This window comes from Eucyclogobius newberryi, unplaced genomic scaffold (assembly GCF_026437365.1).
Source record: "Eucyclogobius newberryi isolate DKJ021-1_F unplaced genomic scaffold, fEucNew1.0.hap1 SCAF_17, whole genome shotgun sequence".
Lineage (NCBI taxonomy): Eukaryota > Metazoa > Chordata > Actinopteri > Gobiiformes > Gobiidae > Eucyclogobius > Eucyclogobius newberryi.
This window is the reverse complement of record NW_027315801.1, coordinates 13,777,726-13,801,463: the sequence shown is the minus strand read 5'-3', so window position 1 is coordinate 13,801,463 and position 23,738 is coordinate 13,777,726. Positions and strand designations below refer to the sequence as shown.

General features: G+C 41.4%; 1 protein-coding gene across 1 annotated transcript in view; it reads right to left on the bottom strand.

Annotated features, from left to right (window-relative positions):
• Window positions 1–23,738, bottom strand: part of plxna2 (plexin A2) — a 312,486-nt gene that overhangs the window by 263,050 nt on the left and 25,698 nt on the right. Inside the window, exon 2 of the mRNA XM_072449250.1 lies at window positions 1,901–3,205. Within this exon, the coding sequence (XP_072305351.1) occupies window positions 1,901–3,082 (1,182 nt within the window). The 5' untranslated portion in view covers window positions 3,083–3,205. The remainder of the gene's footprint in view (window positions 1–1,900; window positions 3,206–23,738) is intronic.

Here is a 23,738-nt window from a genome sequence, read left to right as displayed (position 1 = left end):
ATTAAAAAGATAGATAAATTCAGTTGCGAGCCATATGTGCATTGTGGTTAAGTGGATAAAGCGCCTATTGCTGTCGGAAGTTTGAATTCTGTCAGTGGCATTACGAGATAGGGCCAAACGCTCAATTTAAACCATTTCTAAACACTACATTTGCAAAAATCCCAATTCATAAACTCAAACAGCAGGAATGCTATTAAAGTTACATATAGGTAATCTAAAACAGTTGTGATTTTAGAACCGTTTTACCCAAAATAAATTCTAAAAAGACAGAAAATGAAAACCAAAGCACAACAAAGTACAATTCCCTGAACAACCAACCCTTCTATTTTACTGTCCTCTACTCCTATTACCGGTACCTTCATTTTGTTCTAACCCTAAACCACCTTCACTTGAGAGCTAATGAAACTCGCGATAACATCTCCATATCCCGACAGTCACCTCTGACTCGCCGCTAATTGGGAATTATACTGATTTCAATAAAACTGGTCAATGGAGCGCCTGGGGATTAGCAACAAGGCAAGCTAATCAGCAGTTCTAAGTGGCTATATAAAGACGTTATTAGACCCTAGACATGCACGCAGACCTACCAATATATATGCACGGGCGCACGCACATAGAACGACTACGCTGGCTAATCATTAACTCTTAATAATCTTAAATTCCTATTAGCAATTACAGAGTGAACACACAAAGGACTAGGGCCCCTTGGGAATAAAAAGGAATCAAGACACTTAATTCTACTTGACAACATGGTGCAGCAGAACAGCCCGGCGTTATGGGATAATTGGATATTTCAGACAGAATAGGCATGCGTGTGATCTACGCGAGCATCAGAACACGACTATCTTGAGTATCAACCCTCCCACTACTCCTCGCATACACAACATTGAAGATTGCATTTACTTGTATTGAAAATGGTCCTGCTTTGAAGCTTGCCAAGAATATTAAACCCTCTAATTTTCTGAATAGCGCCCACTGAAATGCACTATAAAGAGGAAGCTAATATCGGGATTCCACAACCATTTTGACATAATTATGTGTAGAATTGTGGTGATTTGTTCAGAGTGAAATGCTTTCCCTAATGATGCCGGTGTTTGTTTGTATTACAGCACACACCCAGCTCTCCAAAATGTGGTTTTCTGCCTCAGTGAGAAGATAAGGCCTTGCCCTAAATGTTACTTGGCTGGGGAAAATTAGATCTCTGTGTCGTTGGACTGTGACCGTGTGACCTTGTAAACGTTTGAGACACTATTTTTAGTTAATTGCGGCGTAATATTATGTTAAGCAAAAGCTTTATGAATTTATTTGTGCAATATAAAAGCATAATTTTAACCAAGGGAGAGTGCGTATCAAACATTTGGCAAATCATTTTGATATGAATATTGAGAAATTAAAGCATTCAACATTCAAGCAATGGTGTACAGTATGTCTTTAGAGACAAGCAAGTGACATGTCCACCACCAAGCTAAGTATTTTTTTTAAGAAAATTGTAGAATTAAATGCTTTTGTTTGTGTCCATTTGTTGTCTGAAATGGTACACGTGAGGATTTTTCCCAATTTTCCCGCATTTTCGGTGTTAACAGTGTCTTATATTCAATATCATATGAGTCGAACAGTTGCATTGAGGTCCTGAGTACCGGTAGTTAGTACTTATATCTTATCTTATCTTAAATGGAAGTGCCTCTTGTGCAGATATTTTCCACTAAACATTTTCAGCTTCAGTTTTAATTTTCTCTTGGACCTCCACAATTAAAATGCTAATGGATACAAATATGCACGTTGTTCTTTTCCTGCTGCTGACAATATGCAAAGTAACGTCTGAAACAAGCGCACTCTTTCCACAATCGTACATAAAGTACATAAAGTACACAAAATATCTACTTGAATAGTCAGAACTTACCGCTTTGGTGCACTGAACGTCCTTGCCGAGCAGCCAGTTGAGCTCCAGATTGCCCTCTCCCTGGTAGCAGGACTGCAGTCGCTCCTTGATGCGAGCGTTGATATCCTTGATGCTGAAGATACAGAGCGCGGAATCATCTGGAGGACGGTGGAACTGCTTTTGGCCTTTGGAGAAAATGGTGAAGAGAACATCGTCTTGAGCGCTGATGTTCAGCGAAGACGCCAGGACGCGGCCTGGTTTTCCAAGGTAGGCCGCCTGCAAGAGCCTGTATTCAATGCCATTCTTTACACACCCGATCGGTAAAGAGACGTAGGAGTGAAATTTGCGGTCGTCCTTGCAAAGCCTCACAATGCGAGACGTGTAGAAGAGATCACTCGGAGAGCCGCTTGACGACATGCTATTTTCAGGTATCTCAGGTTGGACGGTCAAGAAGTAAACAAAACTACCACTTGAGAATCCATAGACATAGTAGATATCGAAATGGGAGACGAGCGCGAGTGTGTCCGACGGGATTTTGATCAACGACGACACAAAATCGGTATGCAGTTCATAGTCCAGCATGGCAGAGGACTCGGGATCGCGCGGCAACTTCCGACTGGAGATGGTTGGGAAGTAATCCTGCTTTCCGTCAACCGCCGTCCCGATAAAGAGTGTCCCATCTTGACCTTGCGAAGACACGATAACGCCATACATGGTGCCGGTTTGGTTCACGCTGGAGAGGTAGTGCTCTTTTTTGTGAGATGGCTCAACGAGGATAAAGAGGTCATCAAGTCGGAGCAGCTTGCAGACACCTTGATACAAGCTACCGCAAGCTAGCAAGCGGTTTTGCGAGTAATCGACAAGGAGAAGTTTGTTGACGTTGTTGGTCGAGACAAGTGGTTCAGAGCATGGTTGGACTATGAGAGGTGGATAGCATGCCTTGTTGTCGTCTTCTGGGCCTGTGTCATGGGAGACGAGAAGAGTTAAGTTTCCGGAAAGCTTGTAAACTCGATTGACCGCTCCGATGTACAGTGCTCCCGTTGTTCGGTGGACCGTCAAGTGGTTGAAGACCCAATCTCTGCGTTCTGGGTGGAAACTGTTGAAGGTTTGTCCATGGCACAATGAAACTAAGATCCATAAACTTAGTATGGAAGCTATCAAACTTGACTTGAATGATAAAGTCCTTTTTATTGACCGTTCCATGTTTGTTGTGGTGGCAGGGAAGTTGCAGAGGAAGAAGAGGGAACAGCCGAAACGAAGAAAGGCCGAGACCTTTTTGTGATTGAAGTCTGACTTGTTGATTGGGCCAAAGGTCTTCACATGTTTCTGCGGGGAAAAGAGAAAACAGAAAATTCACCGTTAGATACGAAAAGCTGGACAATGGACGTACGTAAAAAAACATGAATGGATAAGGTGTCAGTGCGCTAAAAGGTTAAGGTTCATCTCGAGTTATAGAGCCATATAAAGAGACTCGCTCACAATGGACGGAAACCATTATGCTGCAAATTCCAAAGCAGCTTTCGGACAAAGCAGGAAGGAGAGGCAGGTTACCATGGCGAGAATGAGCCCGACCTGAGTCACCCCACTGCTGTCACACTCTCTGACCAAGCAGTTTACGAGAACCAGCTACAATTGGAGGCCACTACGGCAGTATTCTCACATATACTCATTGTAAAATGCTATTGAATGAAAAACAAGAAATTGCTGAATGTTGCTATATTGAATTTAGTCTTACAAACTAAGCATCTCAGTTTGCTTACACAGCCAAAATGAGATTAGGTTTAGAAGTAACTATAATCTCTCTGAAGCAACATCAAGTTCAAAATTATATCAACATCAAATGAAGCCAGGATTGTTTTAATTGGTAGCTCCACATTTATGGTCTTGTAACTGGTTTTATAGCTACAATTTGTCTGTAATGAGTTAACTTACACCTTGCTAATTGGTTTGATTGGTTATTTGATCTATTGTTTGTGCTTTGTGTGCTTTTCAAGATGCCATGTAGCCACTGGAGTTTCTGCTTTTTTTGTTTTCAAATGGCCCAATTGTGATGCCGTACATACTTTTAATCATACATACAATACTAACCTCTTTACCCTGACGTTTGTGGTTTGCTTAATGATGAGGTTTTATTCAATCCCTAATGTAATCCGTCCATATCCCATATTTGCATATAAAACTAAGCCGGTAAACTTCTCAACCTCTATCAAAATGAAGGTTATTATACTATGTCACTGTATTTTCACCGGGGCATTTTCTATGATACACAAACAGCACCTTTGCTAATAAGATTACCACACAGTAGCTTTTTTCACCTTTTGCATTACATATTCATAGACCCTGTTTACATTTTCTGTGTTTCTGCTGCCCTGCCCCCAAGGCCCTGGCTCCTTCCATCTCCACATATCTCTAAAAACACACAGCACATCAAGCCGCGATAGAGGGTTTATTCCAGCGAGCAGAGGCCGGGCTGTGGAGATCTATCTGAGTAGACCATAAACCTCCATGCGCTTGTCCCCGGGAGTTAATTATCTCGTCCACTGGAAGGGAAGGACTGGATCTTATTACAGGAACAAAGTGAGAACAAATTAGGAATCACTTGAGCACACCCCTCCTCTGTTTGACTGTATTATATAGGCTACTGTATAGAGCTAGTTTTACACTATCTGCCTTCGTTCATTATTTCTAACAATACACAATGTGTTATATATATATTCAGGATTAAAGTAAAAGAGGCAAGGCAAGGCAAGTTTATTTGTAGAGCACATTTCATACACAAGGCAATTCAAAGTGCTTCACAGCAGGAAAAATGCATTCAAATCACAAAGAAATTACAGAAACAGAAATACAATAAAATTAACTAAATTAAAAAGTATCAATCCAACTGATTGTTTAAACTAATAAAATCACAAACAAAAGAGAAGAGTGCAAAGAAAAAATCCTTTCAGTCATATGCGCAGCTATACAAAACTGTTTTTAGCTTAGATTTGAACATTGTCAGAGTAGAAGCCTGTCTCACATCTTCAGGAAGACTGTTCCAGATTTTGGCTGCATAAAACTGAAACGCAGATTCCCCATGTTTTGTCCTGACTCTGGGCACCAGCAGGAGGCCGGTCCCTGAGGTCCTCAGAGTCCGAGATGGTTCATATGGCACTAACATATCCAAGATGTACTTTGGTGCTAGGCCATGGAGAGACTTGTACACAAGCAGAGCTGCTTTAAAGTCTATTCTCTGAGCCACAGGGAGCCAGTGCAGAGACCTGAGAACAGGACTAATGTGATCATACTTCCTGGTTCTAGTCAGGACCCGAGCAGCAGCGTTCTGGATGTACTGCAGCTGTTTTACAACTCGTTTGGAGAGGCCAGTGAGCAGGCCGTTACAGTAGTCTAATCTACTGGAGACAAACGCATGGATAAGTCTCTCTAAATCTGGTTTTGACACTATATTTTTGATTTTGGCAATGTTTTTTAGATGGTAAAAAGCTGCTGATGTTATTGATTTGACGTGGCTATTAAAGTTCAAGTCTGAGTCCATTATTACCCCCAGATTTCTAATTTGGTTTGTAGGTTTTAGAGCGAGACTCTGGAGGTGACCGCTAACACTTTCTCTTTGTTTCTGTGGGCCAAAAACGATTATTTCATTCTTGTCTGAGTTCAGCTGGAGGAGAAAGTTGTTTTGCATCCACAAACTGATCTGTTGGATGCAGTGACAGAGTGAATCTACTGGTCCATAGTCACCTGCCGATAGTGAAACATAGATCTGAGTGTCGTCTGCATAATTGTGATAGGACACATTTTCACTGCGTATCAACTGACCTAACGGCAGCATGTAGAGGTTGAACAGAAGGGGACCCAGGACTGACCCTTGGGGCACTCCACAGGTCAGGGTCATGTGGTCTGAGACACAGCTACCAATATCAACAAAGTACTTCCTGTTTTCCAGATAGGACCTTAACCAGTTTAGGGCAGTGCCAGTGATGCCCACCCAGTCCTCTAGTCTCTGTAAGAGGACCCCATGATCGACAGTGTCAAAAGCAGCACTCAGATCTAACAGAATTCTTCTCTCATTCCTCTCTTCTCTAATTATCTGCTCAGGACCCTGTCCAGGCCCAGTCCAATGCCTCAGAGCGTGGAGCAGGTTCTCTGTCAGCACCCTCACTCCACCTCTGCATAGGTGGGGGCAATTTCTCTTAAATAGGTCCTCTCGTTTCCAGAATAGATAGAAGTTCTCAATGTAGTGTAGTCCTCTCGGGGAACACTCTTTGGACAGCCATGTGTTCAGCTGAAGAAGCCGGCTTAACTTGTTTATCCTCCTGTCGATGTTTGGAAGAGGTCCACTTATGAATGTTTTGATTTCCATTTTATCAAGCACGTTGAATAACTTCAAGAAGTCCTTTTTCAAAACTTCAGTCTGTTCCCGCCGCATGTCCACTGCACCCACGTGCACAATCAGCTGTTTATTTAAGGCTTATAGTCACAAAAGAGGGATTCATTTGTGACTATAAGCCTTAAATCAATTTAAGATTAAGGTCGGAATAAGGTATACTGTATTAAAAATAATTCTCAACAATTCACCCATCTTTCAACCACTGCCATTGGAGAAACCTGTCAGGAGCAGTCTGTTGCTGTAGTGCAGCGCCCAGGGATCCATCCCCAGATCTTGGCTTGGTTAGGACCACCTTAGCTGGAGGGTTGTCAATTGTTCATGTTTTGTGTTGATGAAGAAAACTGTAGTGCCCAGAAGAAACCTATCCAGACACAGGGAGAACACGAAAACTACGCACAAACTTGTTGGTGTGTGTGTACTTGCACTTGCACCAAAGCAAGAAAAAATCAGGACTAAACTGAACAAGGACAAGTGTGAATACATCTTTAGTATTGGGTCAACATCTGAGCTTTGCCCTGACTTGACCCTGTTTGTCCTGGTTAAGTCTTGAGATGGTTTAGACAGTTTCATCTTGACTTAGTCCTTGTCCTAGTCTAGTCCTTCAGATCTAGCATTAACCTACATAGCTACATTGGTGACAATGTTGTCCTGGCTCAGAGCTGATTCAGCTCTCGTTAGGCCCGGTCTAATACAGTATTTCTCCTTGTTTAAACCCGGTTCAGTCTAAGATTAAAGCCAGTTTAGACTGAGAAATGTCCATGTTCATAGATTTGCCCTGGTTTACACCACCATTCTTATTCCTTACTGGATCAGTGCTGATTTTGTCTTTATTTGGGACTTATTTTCCCTTTTCAGCTTTACCTTTTAGCCTGTTGAGATAACATTTTGAAAGCCAAATCACAGTGTTATTGTTGGAAATCTGTGCGCATAAACAGCCTGTGGAAAACTCTGCCTGTTATCAGAGTACTCTATCAGAACGGAGCGGTTTAAGAGGCTAACAAGTGCAGACAATGGCGGAGCATCCCCAAATCAAGTATGATTAGGCGTAGCGATGCAACACGGGTAATTACAGAGAAGCGAGCGGAGGTGAAGCCAGGCAGGAGCAGGGGGCCATGCCAAGGGGGGTGCAAACGTGTCGGAATCGGCTGTACATCGTTTGTCACGCCTCGGATTTGCATTTCCAGAGGCAGGGGCAAAAGGAATCAGGGGTGAAGAATGTGGCTGGAATAATCAGAGACTATAAGACTTGAATTAATAAGGAGTATTAGAAGGCTGCAAATGCAACGTTCATGATTGGTGAAGCTGATTTGGGGTGGCCCATCAGCCAGATGTGTTCAAATAGTAAGCGCTGGAGCGAAATGGTACGAATCGTAAACAATTGTTTTCAAATATCGCATTGATTTCAAACTCTGTTCCAAACCACATGCTTTGATTGGATTGGCTGTGGACCTCGATTCAAAAACCCTAAACTGATCTCACTCACAATAACTGTTGGTTTCTTGCATGATTGACAATATGTTACAAAAAGGTTATAATACAGATGTTAATAAATGAATAAAGTTGATGGGTGTGTGGTCATTTTTCAATAATCAGGGAATACGTACATGGCTGGAAGTTACTAGGGTCTCCACACTATAAGATATAAAACTTAAACTGTATTACTTTCAAACACTGAAATTAATTTATGTATTTGTGTATTGTTTAAACAGGTCCAGGATTCGCTGTTATAATCTCTGTATTCATGACCACCATCCAAATCTGGTCATGAGCATCGTGAAGCCCCTCCCCTTGTGATCAGCGTGTCCACCTCTCAGCTGTAGCCTTAAATATAGACCCTTGGGGAGCGTATTGATCCATGTGTCCATAAACACTGGTGCTAAAGCCCGCTCAAGCTGTTCATGATGTGTGTGTGCTGACAGCTACGCGGGAGTCTGCTTTGTCCCCTCCAAAACACTATTTCCCCGGCCATAAAACTGCCACAAGACTCCGCTTTACCACCACATCGCACCCCACCTCCTCCTTCACCGAAATGCACAGAGCCGCGGACCCCATACCCTGACTTTCAAGTGCCTATATGCTCCTTTGTTTGACTTGTACTTGCTGGATGTGCAAAGTGGATCCCTTTGGTGTATAATCAGCCTCCTGCTGAGCTAGCTTTCTACCGCAGCCCTAGAGCCCTTTTTGCCCCTGCACCCCCAACCTTTAATCGTAGTTGTGCATACAGCGCTTACCCCCATCAGTCTTTTCTTCTACGCCCTTAATCCAACATCTCCCTTCTCCTGCCTGTCCGCGGAGAGTTATATGCAACACTCAATCATGCGGCGGCAACAGCTGCACAGGCTAACTCTGTGGTGTAAATAAAAGCTGCACAATAGACGTTTGGCTGTGGAAACGATGGCTTTGTTCAGGTTGATGGCGAGACCACCTTTTTGTTGCACTTGACCATAAAGCGGCCAGTATAACGTTTAATTCAGTTAGGCTAGAGTTACCAAAGAGAGAATTAACATATAAATGCAAGCCTGAGTCAGAGTCGGAAATTTAGTGGTTACATAGGGTTTGAGAAAAGAGCAGGGTTCGCTTTTGTTGACATAGTAAAAGATTACCGCCAGGCAGCACCACGAAGGGCGGGGCGTTTACTGTTTGATTGCAGCTCGGTCTACCGTCATGGGAATCGTGAACAAATTTGACCCAAGACAGACATTCGAATATAAGTTTTCTTTACACCTGTTGCAACAATCTTCCAGCTAAAGGCCAGAGCAAAACTAGCTCCATACCACCTTAAGAACGCCAAATCTCATCTGATATCACAAGCTAAGCAGGGTTGGGCCTGGTTACTCCTGGGAATACCATGCTGCTGTTCTGTCCATGGGCCAGACACTTCACCCACCTGAGCGAGTGCACAATATATTATAGTTTTTAGACTCTACAAAAAAGGACTTCTTGAATGAATTTCAGTCTTTTCTCAGTTGTTACTATTCTTGGACGTGTCTGAAATGTGCCCATATCTAAACTGAATCCTACTTTTAAATATAAATCACACGTCTAATAGCAATTACAATACCCAAAGAAATGCAGTTTCTTTGTGAGAGTGAATGCGAGACAATGGATAGAAATGAAGCCATGGTTTTAATCCGTCGTGTTTACAGCATGAATCTTTATGGCCTATTGTCAAAACTGACCCCACCAAATAAACAGATAATAAAACATTTCTAAAGAAAGGTTTCAAGGTCAAGGACAGGTTGACCCAGCAGAATAATAACCACAGAATAATTTTCCCTTCGGAGAAAATGAATGAGTACCTATAATTATATAAAACATTCCATGCACTGTAACAAAAATAAGAATCCCCAAACCACTTTTGCAAGAAATACATCATTTTATTTTGTCAATAATGTGTTTGTCTTTGCCATTGTCAGTTCTGGCCTCGACCCTGGTGTCTACATAAAGAAGTGAAAGAGTCAGGACGGAGCAGAAGATGCAGTGAGACCACACGCTGTGATCACGGGCCACGGGAGACGGCCTCCTTCATAATGAATAGAGCAGAATAAAAGGAGAGAAAACAGCAGAGAGCGGAGCAGACTGAGCCAAGCTGCTTCAGAGCTCGTGTTAAACAAACAGCTCCACAGTCGCCTGCTCACTACCACTGCCACTGTGCCACTGACTCCTATCTGACCACTGCTACTGCGGCTGGGCTTCTGGAGACTCCCTCACCCTCAATAAGACAAGAGAGTGTGTTTGCAAATCATTACCAACTACTGAAACTCTCTCCTCACAGCAAGAAGGTTGTGGGTTCAAATCCAGTGTGGAATTTGCATGTTTCTCCCTGTGTCTAATCCACCGGGCACTCCAGTTTCACCCATTAACCCAACACATGGACAATAGATCAAATCCCCCGGCAGAGGTAGTCCTGACCAACTGCTTATGAGGACAGTGGTAGAAGCCAAATGGGGACAATAAAGCGCCTCTAGTAGTCGCCCCATGAACTACAACAACACAGGAACACAGCCTTTTGTACATGACCCAAACTGCACTCACAAGACTACAACGGCATGTGAGATTGTGCAAAACAACCATGCATTTGGAAAACGACAAGAAACTGTGTATTTGTTTGTAAAAAGGCAGATTAAACTCATGATTCACTACCAAATCTTCATCTTGCACACACTTACTACTTTCTTCTGTGCGTGTGCCTGGGAATACTCAAACAATTCACTGTAATATAGATTTGAAGTATTATTACGAACAGTTTAAGAGATTGGATATTTAAAGCATCATTTATCATTACCATTTGTCTCACGGATTGTCCTCCTCTAAAGCCACGGCTGCCCTGGGACTAAAGGCTTCCATTTTTGACCGATTTGCTCTTTGACCGTTCATCGATTCTCATCTTACTTTTCTTGCCAAAAGACACAACCACACGCGCTCCAGACAAGCCGTCAAACCGACAACCGAGCAACAGCCTCCTTGAGATTGTACATTTTCTGTAAAACACACCACACCACCAAAAAAGATAAAACGTGAATAATGATAAGCGCCACTGTGGAGCAGAGAATTGTGGGTATTTCTTTGCCTGAGGGCAGAGCTGGGTGTTTGGCATTTAAGTGTCCTCTGGAGCAGAAATGGTAACAAACCCCAGCCACCCCAGAACAGGAAGCAGCGCTGCCTCCGAGCTTCAGATATGTTTCCCTGTAATTGTTCATACATATAAGCTCCTTAACAATGCAGCCAAATTTGCTTAATCTCCCACATTCATATTTACAGCAAATGTATTCCACCAGATAAAGCCGACAAACAGAAATCCCTACGCGCAGACTAATCTATTGTTGCCCAAAAGGAAAGGAAAGGATATACAAGATGGTAATTTCATGGTTTGGATTAATGCCATGTTCCCTCAATGTAAAGCGAGAAGTCAAAGTGATATTTTATGAACTCAAAAGACAAGTTAGAAGTGAAGAAAGCAGCAAGAGGAGAAAAGTACAGAGAAATACAGTGCCAAATCGGGCTCGGAGCAATAAGTAAAATGCTTAAGACTTTTATTCCTGCTTGAATAGCTCTAGTGCAGAAGACAATAAAAAATGCATTAGCCGAGGTTCATTTATATATCGTTTTAGCTGTTATCAATAGAATAACTAATGAAAAGACTGACTTAAACTGAGCTGTTTTATCCTTTAGTATTAGTGGGAACCGTGGGGAGTTTTGCCTTGAACTTACAATGTTCTGTAGTGTTTGTGTACTGCGTGTTATACTACGGTAAGTGTCATCCAGATTGACTTAAATTATGCACATAAAAATGATTTGTCTGTTGTAGCCTCAGGTTTCCAGTCATTTAGATGAAATAGAGTTTAATAATGTTTATTTTTTAGATAATATGATACCATAATCACCACACACATTAGATACCACACAAAGTCAGTTGACCTTGATGTTTATTCACAGTTAAATGTTGCGTTGGTTCATATTTAATGTAAAATAGACATGTTAAAGGAGTAAAATGAATGTATGTTTTGCCAGTAAGTGACCGGCGTCCGTGCCCTTACGCAGACACTTCTGGGCATGCACAGACTGAGTTTTCAAGCAAATCAGTGCCAACTTTATGACAGGATCCTACTGCTGCTCAGTCAATCAGAACTGTCTTCATAAAGCACGTTACACACGAGCAGATGGAACACAAACTGCTTCAATCCCACATGCCCTCCCACAATCAACAGTCACATGAACGGTCTCACACACATCCAACGCCAGTATTACCATTTGTATTACTTAAAGAAACATGTTTAGTTCAATTGTGTCATTTCATTCCCTCTTGACATAGAACCTTGTCACAGTAATCACACACAGTACACATACAGACAGCAATAGTGATAGTTTTAGCCGAGTAGGTGCACAGAACGTGCTTTTAATCAAATTATATATTATTACTGTGACATTTTGCTGGCGTTTACCTGCAGTTAAAGTGTTGCTTACATGATTTGAGAATTTAAGTATATATACAGCTGTATTTGTCGGGGCACCAGCTTCCAGGGAAACCTAACACATCCTGTTTGTCCAATCACACAGTGGCCACATGAGTAATTGCTGTCATTGCACTTTGGTTTCCTGTGGACGGACGCCAAACGGTGATCTGCTAAATGTGACCGCGTCGGAGCAGTTCAGTGTCGTCGCACGCAGCGCTGGAGCGGGAGAGGAGTGTGAGCTCAGGTTCTGGCACAGACTTTATACCATTGCGAGACAGGGCCAGTGCGAGACAGGGCCAGTGCCTTTGGATCATGTGTATGTGCGATCCATCAGAAATGTGCCAAAATGTGCCTGTAAATGTCTAAGTTGAGGTTCGAGTCGCAGATGTACTGGATTTTCTCATTTTGCCTGTGTTCAAATGGGACTCTCCATTTTATTTTATTAAAAAAAAATCAAACTGTGCAGTATTTTCAACATGCATCCACTGCACGTGAACAAGACCAACTTTAAATCGTTAAATAATCACCATTTAACACCATAAAAAAGCCTGAACTCTTCTCTAAACCACACATTTACAGACAGAGATGATAAATACTCACGCTGATCATTGACGATTAGAAATGACAGAAAACAAAACTTGAAATTCTATTACTTGCACAAGCTTCACGTTCAAAACAACAATATCTATATTATCTATAAATATATATACTGTATATCGCTGGGCTCGACTGTCCAATCATTGTCCTTTTATCTGTCAGTGCTGTCCGGACACTTTACGTCACCGCTCGTAAATAACCGTTTAGTTATTTGTATCTGCGACATGTGGCCCGCTCTGAGCTATGGTCTGAAATTTAGCGATGCATGGGAAATGAATGTGCTCTTTCCCGCCATGAATTGCCTTTTCCGAGGGCACTTGAACAGTCTGTCTGACCGCTGCGAGTCACCGCTCTCATTTGTGACTCGGGAGGAGCTTCACGGGCCAATCATACGGTGACAAAGGTTAACATGTTGAGATTTATTATGAAAATTATGATAGTTGAAATGATTTTGAGTTGTACAAGACGTCAGGAATGTGTTAAAATGTGTTAAAATGTCTTGGTTGAGGTTTAAGTGCTGTAAAAATGAACAACAAAGGTTCAGAAATACCTTTGTGTTACTGTAATTCATTAGTATTCATGCTACGTGACATGTTTCTTCCGATATTTATGTTCCTTGAAGATAATACCACTAACATAAAAATGACAGAGGAATTTATTGATGAAAAATAACTTTAAATTCAAACATAATAAAACATAGCTCTTGAAACTAAACAAAATTTTGACAAAACTGTGTCGACTTTTGTTGCTTCGTTTCTATTTTTGCAGCTTTGTTTTCTCTGATGTGAATCCAGATAAATAAAAGCTAAAGCACTTTTGCAACTTCATGTTATTTGGATTTAACATTCAGACTCAACACTTGATCCCGGTTTTGAGACCACAACGATGATAAAAACACTTCACTATCAACGGAAAGGAATACAATGGAAAAAATATCAATATCCATAGTTCTCTAATGCCCACGTCTACTTCCTCTGAATAGGATCGACTTAAAACATGAACTTCGCAGGCCTCGCAGACGTATTACGGCACGATAAAAGATTACGAACGCACACACTGGCCTGCTCCGTAAAAGCCACGTGGACATGACACAAACTAACAGACTTACAACAGCTTATCCCTGAAAGTAAACAAGGGCTCGTGCATCTAATCTGGCCCTTAACCCCGTCGCTCCGCACATTTCACACTCGCGCTGAGCAAATACGTGCAGCTTCAGATTCCCGTCATTGTTAGTCTAATCATTTTGAATTCCTCTCCCGTCGCGTTCCCTCAGACAAATTCACAAAGATTTATCATAAGCGGAGACGCGCACAGTCAAAGTACGCATCAGAACGTGTAATGCACCCGAACGCATGTACACAGTATGGCTCACGGGGAAATGTAAGCTTTTCTTCAGTCGGCGTGTGAATCTGAAGAAACATCCTTCAAAAAGCCGCGATCCCGCACACTACGCTTCAGCAGCAGCAGCAGCAGCAGCGCCTTATCTGAGCAGCCTGAGCAAGAGGAACACGAACGTTAACGGCTTCTAACAAGGCTGATGATTTCCTCATAAGATCAGCGATAAAATGACCACTGTCCATGTGATTAAATTAGAGTTCACTTTTAAAAGGAACTGGTAGTGATACAGTATTGCATCCTGATTGGTCGAAGCGTAACGACAACAGGAAGAAGCCGCGAAATCAAACTGTTGTTAAAAATCCACTCAGAGAAAAGCACAGACTTCTTCCACGTCCTCAAATACACAAAGTACTTCAAAGTGCACCTTTTTACAAACAACATAGTTCATACATCTGCTAAAATAGGCCAGAGTCAGCGTCGCCATGTTTGTTCAGGTTCGTCCTTCTGACTTCCGCCCAAACTACAATACTGCGCTGTGATTGGTCAGGCCCACAGTTCGCTCAAACGAACAAACTTATGTGGACACAAAGCCATTCAAACTATTCCTTAAGTCTAGAGAAACTCTAATTTGACACAAAGGAAAAACTTGATACCCAATACTCATTTTGAAACCTGAGTGATTTAAAAAAGTGTGCCTTTTATCCAACTGGACCGTTCTAAAACTACAGGAAAGGCCCAGTTTTGTCCTATGTGTAGATGTTGACTTTCGTTCAAATCTATTTTTGACAATAATGTTGATTTTGCAATTATAAAAACTACCTTTCTTTTGACAACCCTTCATATTTGGAGTACATTTTCAGCATGCAGCCAAAAATCGACTAAATGTGCAATCAGGAAATGAATATACATGAAAAAGTTCTACGAGCAAATATACAAACTCCAATATTTAGTTCGTTAGTGCCATGTGTCATTCCCAATTTGTCCTCAGAGCATCAGATTTGTCTTTTGGAAAAAACTAGAAAATACAAATGTTAAATAATAAAAATAGAAGAGTAATTAGGCCACCAAAATCTCAGATAAAGATGTATGTTATTGATTAAAAACATGTTATGCTCAGGATTTGAAGATCTTAATATTGGGACCCACAAAATACGTCCCGTTATCGGTCACAACAGTAAGACAAATGGGTGTCGGCAAAATAATCCATATCAAACCATCCCCTCAACATTTATATCTGACAACATCCTTCACTTAATAAACCCAACCCTGGCGGCCCTGCTTTATCTGCTGCTGTCACCCTGACAACGAGGCTTTCCATTAGACTTTGTATTTCCATAAATCTGAGTGAGGGGCTGAGCTGGAGGGAGAAGGGAATCCTCGCCGGGACAGAAGCACAAACAGAGCCACGGCACCAGAGGCCAGAGGATCAGAGCCGCTCACCTCAGCTCGCACTGCACACGCTCTGAATGCTCGCACTGCCCAAAAGCATGCTGGGTACACTGCCACTGTCAGAATGCCATCACAGCGCTTGTGCAATCCGCAGTATATTTTCACAAGTTGTTCAATAAATATTAAGGGTGCAAATTGCGGGTTAAAGGTGATTGCACAGGGATCAGGGCAAACATTTAAAGGTGCCATAACATGCTTTTTTTCACGTTTCGTAGTCTATCCTAAGTGTATAATTGATATTAATAAGTGTTGTGCAACACCCATAACATAGTAGTTAAGAAATATCACCCAGACCTTGGACCCCCTCACCAACCCGGAAATGCAAACGGCTTGGTTTGATATTCGCCCCCACCCTTGCGAAGAGCGATCTGGCTCCCCCGCCCAACCCGTGACGTAGTCTCAGAGCGTGTGTGCCCCGCCCACCCGTGACGTAGTGTGTCGCCCACAGCTGTCTGCTCCGCGATGCGCCACTCCGCGCCAGTGAGTGAGAAACGATAGAACTTCAGATCAACAATACTTTGAGCCTAAATAAATCTGGTGTTTATTCTACAGCGTGTGCAGAACAGATATATCTATAAATCTCTCTCTATATATGAAAGTCTATGTCCATCGCGCTCTTATTTCCTGGTTTTTCGGTATCGGATAGAACTTCTCTCCGTTTATTTTCCCGGTTGCTGCATCAACTGCCACATAAACCTTCACCATTGTGATAATAGTAAAGAGTGCGATATCATTAATGACGTTTTGGGCCTCTTTGAACCGTGTTTCGTCGTAAATCGAAGCAGAAAAACTCCGGAATGGGCTTGTAGGGAGAGGGGGGGGAGGGGGTGATGGTGACGCGTGCTTGCCCTTATGACGCGGTTTTATGACGGGGGTCAAAAAATGGCATGAAACGTGGCATTTATTCCATTTGGGTGTTTATATTGTTCCAAAATACTTTCCTTACTGTGAGCTGGGTCGCCTCTCCACAGATCTGACCGTTGCATGCTGTTTTCATTTAATTATAAGACATTTTATAGATCACAAACTTGAAAGAAAGAGTCATGTGAGGCAGTACGTGATGCTTTGGGATGAGAGCTCTGGTGGTCCACCCGGCTTCACTTATCCGTCTCAAAAAGCTGTTCTAAAGCTGTGTTTGTGACCAAAAAAAAAAAAAATCAATGCCTGTGAATGATGTGCTGAAGGGTTTGTGAGCGCGAGCGGCTAGTAAGATTTAAATATTAACACCCCCCGTTCACAGTTTCAGGCACCACAGTTTGAAGCAGATCTCTGTCCACAGAAAGTTGAAGGACCAAAATGCTAAGGCTAGATTTTCATTTCTGCACAAAGACACATTTAGTCGGGATTGGTGGAAGAGTTACTGCTTTACAGATCTTTACATGTAAAGATGCATATTAAGCTAGTGGCCATAATGTTATGCACCAAAACCCCAAGGATGTTATAGTATTCAAGGTGTTAGTAACAGTTGTCGGAGAAGTAAATCAGATGGAAATTATGCCACCAATTTATACATATTTTGGAGTACGTGTTGAATGAGGTGAAACTCCATCACAGCAGGTAATTTCCAGTCCCTCGTCTTGTTTTATTAGATTGTGCCTCAAAGATTTGCATGTTTTGTTATTCATAAACAGAGGACACATAAGCAGGCCCATATTTCATCTGATTTTGTATGCAACGTTTCACTGAAGAGGTCCTTTCTGCAGGGAATACTTTCTCCTTTTCTCATTTGTGATCACATTTAAGAGTCAGCGGAGCGGACAACTGCACTTGGCGCTGGAGAGTTGGGCGGTCCGCGAGGAGGCAGGTGCAGAGGACAGAACCAGAGGACCGAGCCACCAATTACATGCCCTTTGTGCAACAGAAAAGAACCATTTGTGTCACTTATGTCGCACGAGTACAAGAACAGAATTATGAACGCAACAAGAGAGCTCAAGCAAACGGTCATTATGGTAAGTGCCCTGCATGTGCACAGCCGTGTTTGCTTTCCTTATCGACCAAAGGGTTATCGGCAACAAAACCAGGACTTTGAACGGTGCAGCTCAGTCAAAACAGGAGCAACAACGACAGGAAGAGAAATGAGTCGAGACAAGTCCAGGTCAACTTAACTTCTTTATTATATGTATTTTATTTCATTATTTACATTTTGTTTTTTATTTAATTGTATGTAGTTATGTATTTATTTTATGTATTTTATGTATTGTATGTATCGTATGTATCGTATTTATTTTATTTTATGTATTTTATTTATTTTATTTATTTATGCATTTTATGCATTTTATGCATTCATGTATTTATGTATTCATTTACTTATTTATGTATTATTTATTTTGACAATCGCCAAAGTGATTTGTGAATTTCCTTTGGCAATAAAACATATTCTGATTCTAAAATATTTGTGATTGGCACAAATGTGTGAAAATAAAAAGGCCCCGCTAAAGGTTCTGGATGGGAAAAGGGCGAGTTCAGCGTTGGAAAAGGTAAAGGCTTCCTGCTTGTCGTCATGAAGTTACAGGAAGGAAATCAACAAAACAGCCGCTGCCAAGTTTGCACCAACTCGAGACATGGATTCCATAAACGTTTGACCCCTGACAAGTGCGCTGTGTTCTAACAAGCGGACGCGGAAGGTGCCGGAGCCTCTGCGCTCAGCCGGGTCTATTTTTGCAGCTTCATTCAGTGCACGATGTTAGATTCTCACACTTCTGCACCACATACGGGAACGTTTTCATCATCAGAAACACCGAGGCAACTATACTTATGTTTCTCAAAGGGAAGAAATGAAGACAATAATGAGGGGATGTTGAGGTTTTACAAGGGCTATAAACTATATAAACTATGCAATAACACTTTATACGTACTGCTGCCTTTCTAAGTTAGTGTTTTATTATTTTATTTATTATTATTGTATGTATTATACTTTATTTATTTATTATCATTATTAGGCCCGAGCGCCACAAGCTGGCGAGAGGCCTATTAATCTCGTAAGGCCGTGCGAAGCACGGCTGCGAAAGTGCGCACGTAGTGCGCACGAAATCGAGCGCGAAGCGCTCGCCCACTTCCAAACACTCACTAACGCACTCCTCCACTCATGCACGCCCCGTGCATACTAATTAGTAGTAGGAAAATGGAACATTACCGTTGTAAATGGGCGAAGCCCGTGCAAAAGTGCGCACTAAACGAGCACTTTACATTGAGATGACGACCGCGAAGCGGTCGTCATCCCCATATAAAGCACTCATTTGCGCTAAGTAGCTCACGAATACGTTCCCCATCTCTTGCATGTTCCGTTCATATAAACATGTAATGCAAAAATTGAACATTATTACTGTATAGAGGGCCAAAAACACAAAGTGGGCGGAGCCCACTCAAAATTAACGAAAGTACCCGTCAGTGACCAGGGACCCACACCATGAGGTAGGAAAGCGCGAGCGCTTTCCGAAAATGTATAGTTTATGATATTTGAAAAATGGGAAACATTGTTTTCGCATCGGAATATTATTCTTTCTTCTTCTCGGGACCAACCCCCCTATTTTTCACCCAGTGAACATTGACGAAAAGTCACAAAAATGTTCACACCTCTAAAAATCGTGCCTCTCTACATTCTGGCTATTTCCCTTTTCTAAAACAAAAAAAACTGGCGCGTCAGCGCCCCCAAATGTACCAAAAATGCATTGAGAGATGGGAAATGACCCAAAAAAAATCTGATCGTAGAATCATGAAATTTGGCGCCGAGGTAGATGGTGACAAGAGAAGTAAAAAATATTATTACGGCAACGCCGTCCACCCAACCAAATGTCGGCCATATTGGTTCAAAAATGGCTAAACATGACTTCGGAGTTTTTCCAAACGTCGTACTTTTACGAACTCCTCCCAGGGCGTTGGCTCTAAAAAGCTGAAATTTGGTGAAAATTTTACTGAGGAGTGGGACATCAAAAGTTATCCAAATTACATTGATACCTGTCACGGTCTCTGTGCGGCAAAGCCGCAAACTGTAGCTAGAATTTCAGAAATCTCCCTTATTTAAAATTTCTGCCGTTTGCGCAGATAAAGTCCGAATTGCGTCAAATTAGAATCAGTTGTTAAACTCTTTGCCCTAAACCTACTTGAAGTGAAATAAATTCATTTGGCGCCACAGCGCCCCCTACAGATTTTATATGGAGGTTAAATGTTTAGTTTTGCGAAATTATATGAAATTTGACACACAACTCAATTTTAGCATCCCCATCAAAAAAGTCAATGACTCATGTCATAATTGTTATGGCGTTGCCGTAACGATGACCGAAACCTTTCATGTTTACACTTTAGACTTTCACAAACTCCTCCCAGGGCGTCAGCCCTATTAACCTGAAATTTGGTGAGACTCATCTTCAAGACCATCAAAAGTTATCCACATTTTCATTCAAAGAGTCACGGTGTCTGTGCGGCAAAGCCGCACATTTTGCCAAGAATTCAAAATAAAATAGCTTTTTGATGGTAAAACAAAGGGGAGAAGATGTGACAGCGTCACAGATTCAGCAGTAGGCGTAATAAAAGGACAATTGGGGCTCCTCTTGCGGCGTGGCGGCGGCGTGGCGGCGGCGTGGCGAGGGCCGATCATTGCCGCTTGCGGCTATATTTATTATTATTATTATTATCATTATATTTATTTATTATTATTATTATTACTATTATTATTATTTTTTCATTATTTTTTCATTATTTTGTATTATTTTATTCATTTTATTTGTTTTATTTATTTTATTTGTTTTATTTATAATTCTGTGCATAATCTGTTCCTGTACCTAATCTGTGTTGCAACAATGAAATTCCCCATTCTCATTGAAAAGGTTATCTTATCTTAAATCAATGTGAAAATAATAAATAAAACACTGCCTCTGCTCTTGTACAATGGGATTATGTATATTTTCACAGGTTATGCAACAAATGTATTAAACGTGTACATGTATAATACCAATCAGGACAGACCCAAAGTATTGTACTCTTGTTTTAATGTAATATTGTTTTAACCGTGCAAATCAAACGAAAAACTCTTAAAACCTGTGTTTTGTTAGTCAGAATAATTGTGTCTACTTTCTATTTATTTAAACTTTTATTTCAGATTACTGGTAGTTTTCAGATTCTAGAATGTGATACGATCAGATTGGGAGCAAGAGTTAGATTTCCCTGTTGATTCCGTGGTATCTGAATCTTAGTCTTATCTTAAAGGTAAATTAGCAAATGATGAGGAAAATCAAACTCCCTAAAAGCCCTGGATCTTTATCATTAAATACTATTGTCCTATTTAATTTTTATAGTAGCAGTTATGTCTTCTGAAACCTAGCAACCGTCATAAATATACATATATATACCCCAATAAACCTGTGTATATATGTATTACCAATATACAAACTGAGAGAAAAGGAGATAACAGGTCTTTCAAAGTGAACAAAAGAAAAAAAACACTAAAACGACTGGCAGGAAAGCAGAAAAGAACGGAATCTACACAACCATCATCTCCAGCTGGGAAACAAGCGGTTAGCTCAGACACGTTAGCCACAACGCCACAGCGCTGGCACCGCACATCCACATTATCCCAGGCAAATTTACACCAGCAGAAAGGAGGCGCAAAAACAATCCTCGCAGCACCATTATTTCACTCTAAATAAACGTTTGTATCCAGCCATTAGGCAAAACGCACCCGTTATTTCACCCAGCAGGCCGCAGCCAAACCGCTTAGCGCCCGTGCGAGTGCGTTTGTAGCAGGGGGTGGCATGAAACCAGTCAATCCTGCCAGTCAAAGTAATCCTCCTCCTCTTCTTCTTCTTTTTGCTTCACTGATTCGGAGATTTGGCGCAGACCCAGGTGCAGCGGAAAGGAAGGCGAGCGGAAGACGGGGATTGTTCGAAAGCGACTTCATATAAAAGGGATAAAGATGAAATGCCATTGTCTAAGAAGGGATGTAGGTGAGGAGAGGTGTCGGGTGTCATCTTTGAGTGCAGCGATGATGTAACTGCAGACGGGGAGATAGAAGAATGATGTAACGAGGGATTGTAGCCATGTATGGAAGAAGGGAAAAAGGGCTTAGCGGAGCAGCTGTAGCGCTAACCATGCTGAATCAATTATGTGCCATCGCAATTAACTGGATAGTGTGATCTCTTTGCCCCCAGTGCGTGCAAACGGATGGATGATGGAATGTATGACGCGAACACGGAAAGAGAACACGTCCACTAATAAGGCGTCGCTCAGTCGCCGAGGAAGACTGAGAGTATGATCGATTTGTGGATGTTTGGAGATGAGCTCAGCGAGTGGCATGGCGATTGTATCAGGAACAGCAAACCAACTGCTTAGGGACGGATCCATTTCATCATGTGTTTTTTTTTTAACCCATTTTCTAAATAAAAGCCAAAAAAAAGCTTTATTTAGCTCTGCAGTGAATGAAATTAGAAATGTGCCTCTGTGATATGGTACAATTGCATCAAATATAGGACATGCATGAAGAAAGGTGTAATAAACATGGACTAAACATAGTATTATACCTATATTTAAGGTTGCAATATATATCGCTATAAAGTATTGATATATTGGCAAGCACAATAACTTCATAACAAACTCAATATATTGTTAAGAAAAAAAAAGAAAAGAAAGCCGTTTTGGTCTATAATTTTCCATATTCATTCTCTGTTCAGACGATGAATTTGTTTAGTCTATAAAGGCAAAATAGGTTGTTTTTTACCTTAATGCTCACCGTTGCAACTGACGCTAACTCTAATGCTAATGCTGGGCCCGCGGCACAAGAGGAAATGTCCCATCAAAACAAAAGAGGAAGAGGATGTGAAGGCATTAATTGCGCCCCTGCTGGCCAATAGTGAAAAATACACAATATCTGTGATGCACTTTTTTTCATGGCGTCTTGAGGAGAATATAACCCATGAATTTCAAACAAATCAGCCAATGTTAATGCTAAGACCGCGGCACGAGAGGAAATGTTCCATCAAAATAAAAGAAGAGGAAGTGAAGGCATTCATTGTTTCCACTCCAATTCCACTTCATGGCTCGAGCCAAATATAGCAGCGCTACCTAAAAAAATCCAGAAAACAAACATAGCATGACCCTGGACTGTCTTGAATGTTTAATTGTGGGTTTGGGTCAGGGGAAAGTTAACATCCGAACAGCACTTTTCTTGCACATTCAACCCTTTAGAACTAAGAAGAACAAATGTATGACTTTGATTAGAGCTGATTGGTGTTTGTGACTCCGAGCTGTTGAGCTTTCGCCTCGGCTCGGTCCAAGTCTCTACTACACTCTGCTCGGGTCAACAGCAGCAGCTCCGGCGCCGTCTCATCTGGCTCCTGACGTGATTTATGGCATTGGAAGCACTTATGAGGAGTAAAACTGAGTGACCCGCTGACCCGCTCCTCTCTGCTGCAGACTGACGGAGAGACAGAGGACTAAACTACGGTGCTTGTACTTAGCACTCTCCGCGGGATATGGATTTAAAATGGCTACATGCTGCACAGAGGAATCAATTAGTTGGTAGTGAATGTTTTGTTTGGACTGCAATGTTATTTTTTTCAAATTATGTACTACTAAACTACTACTACTATTACTACTACTTTGAGGGTAAACATGTTTTCAACTCAAAAAAGGTCAGTGCAGCAACCTTCTGTTACCAGATAAAAGGATGAGAGAGTAAAAGTAAAAGGTTGATGTAGAAAGTACAATTCAAAATGACAGATAGTAAGTAATTGCATGGCTAGAACTTCTACTGCATCTACTACGAGCAGTATTGCACCGATACGATACTGGTATCAGATATTGGTGCTGGTTCAAAGATATTGTTTCAGTCGATATCATGGTTGGGCTCAGATATGTATAGATTTTTTTTATTTTATTTTACAACAATATACATCAAACACAAAAACAGACCAGAGAGAGCCCAGGAGATAAAAAACAAACTAAATTAGAACACAAGACCATTCATTGTCTGTGTTTTTATTCTTTATTTTTTTTACTACAATACAGTTTTTGCAAAGGATAAATAACAGTTACAGGATCAATTTTGTATCAAGTTAATTGTGTTTTAATGAAATGTGTGCAATTTTAAGTCTCTGCACTGGTGTGAGTTGATACTGGATATCAGCAGATACTTAAAGACAAA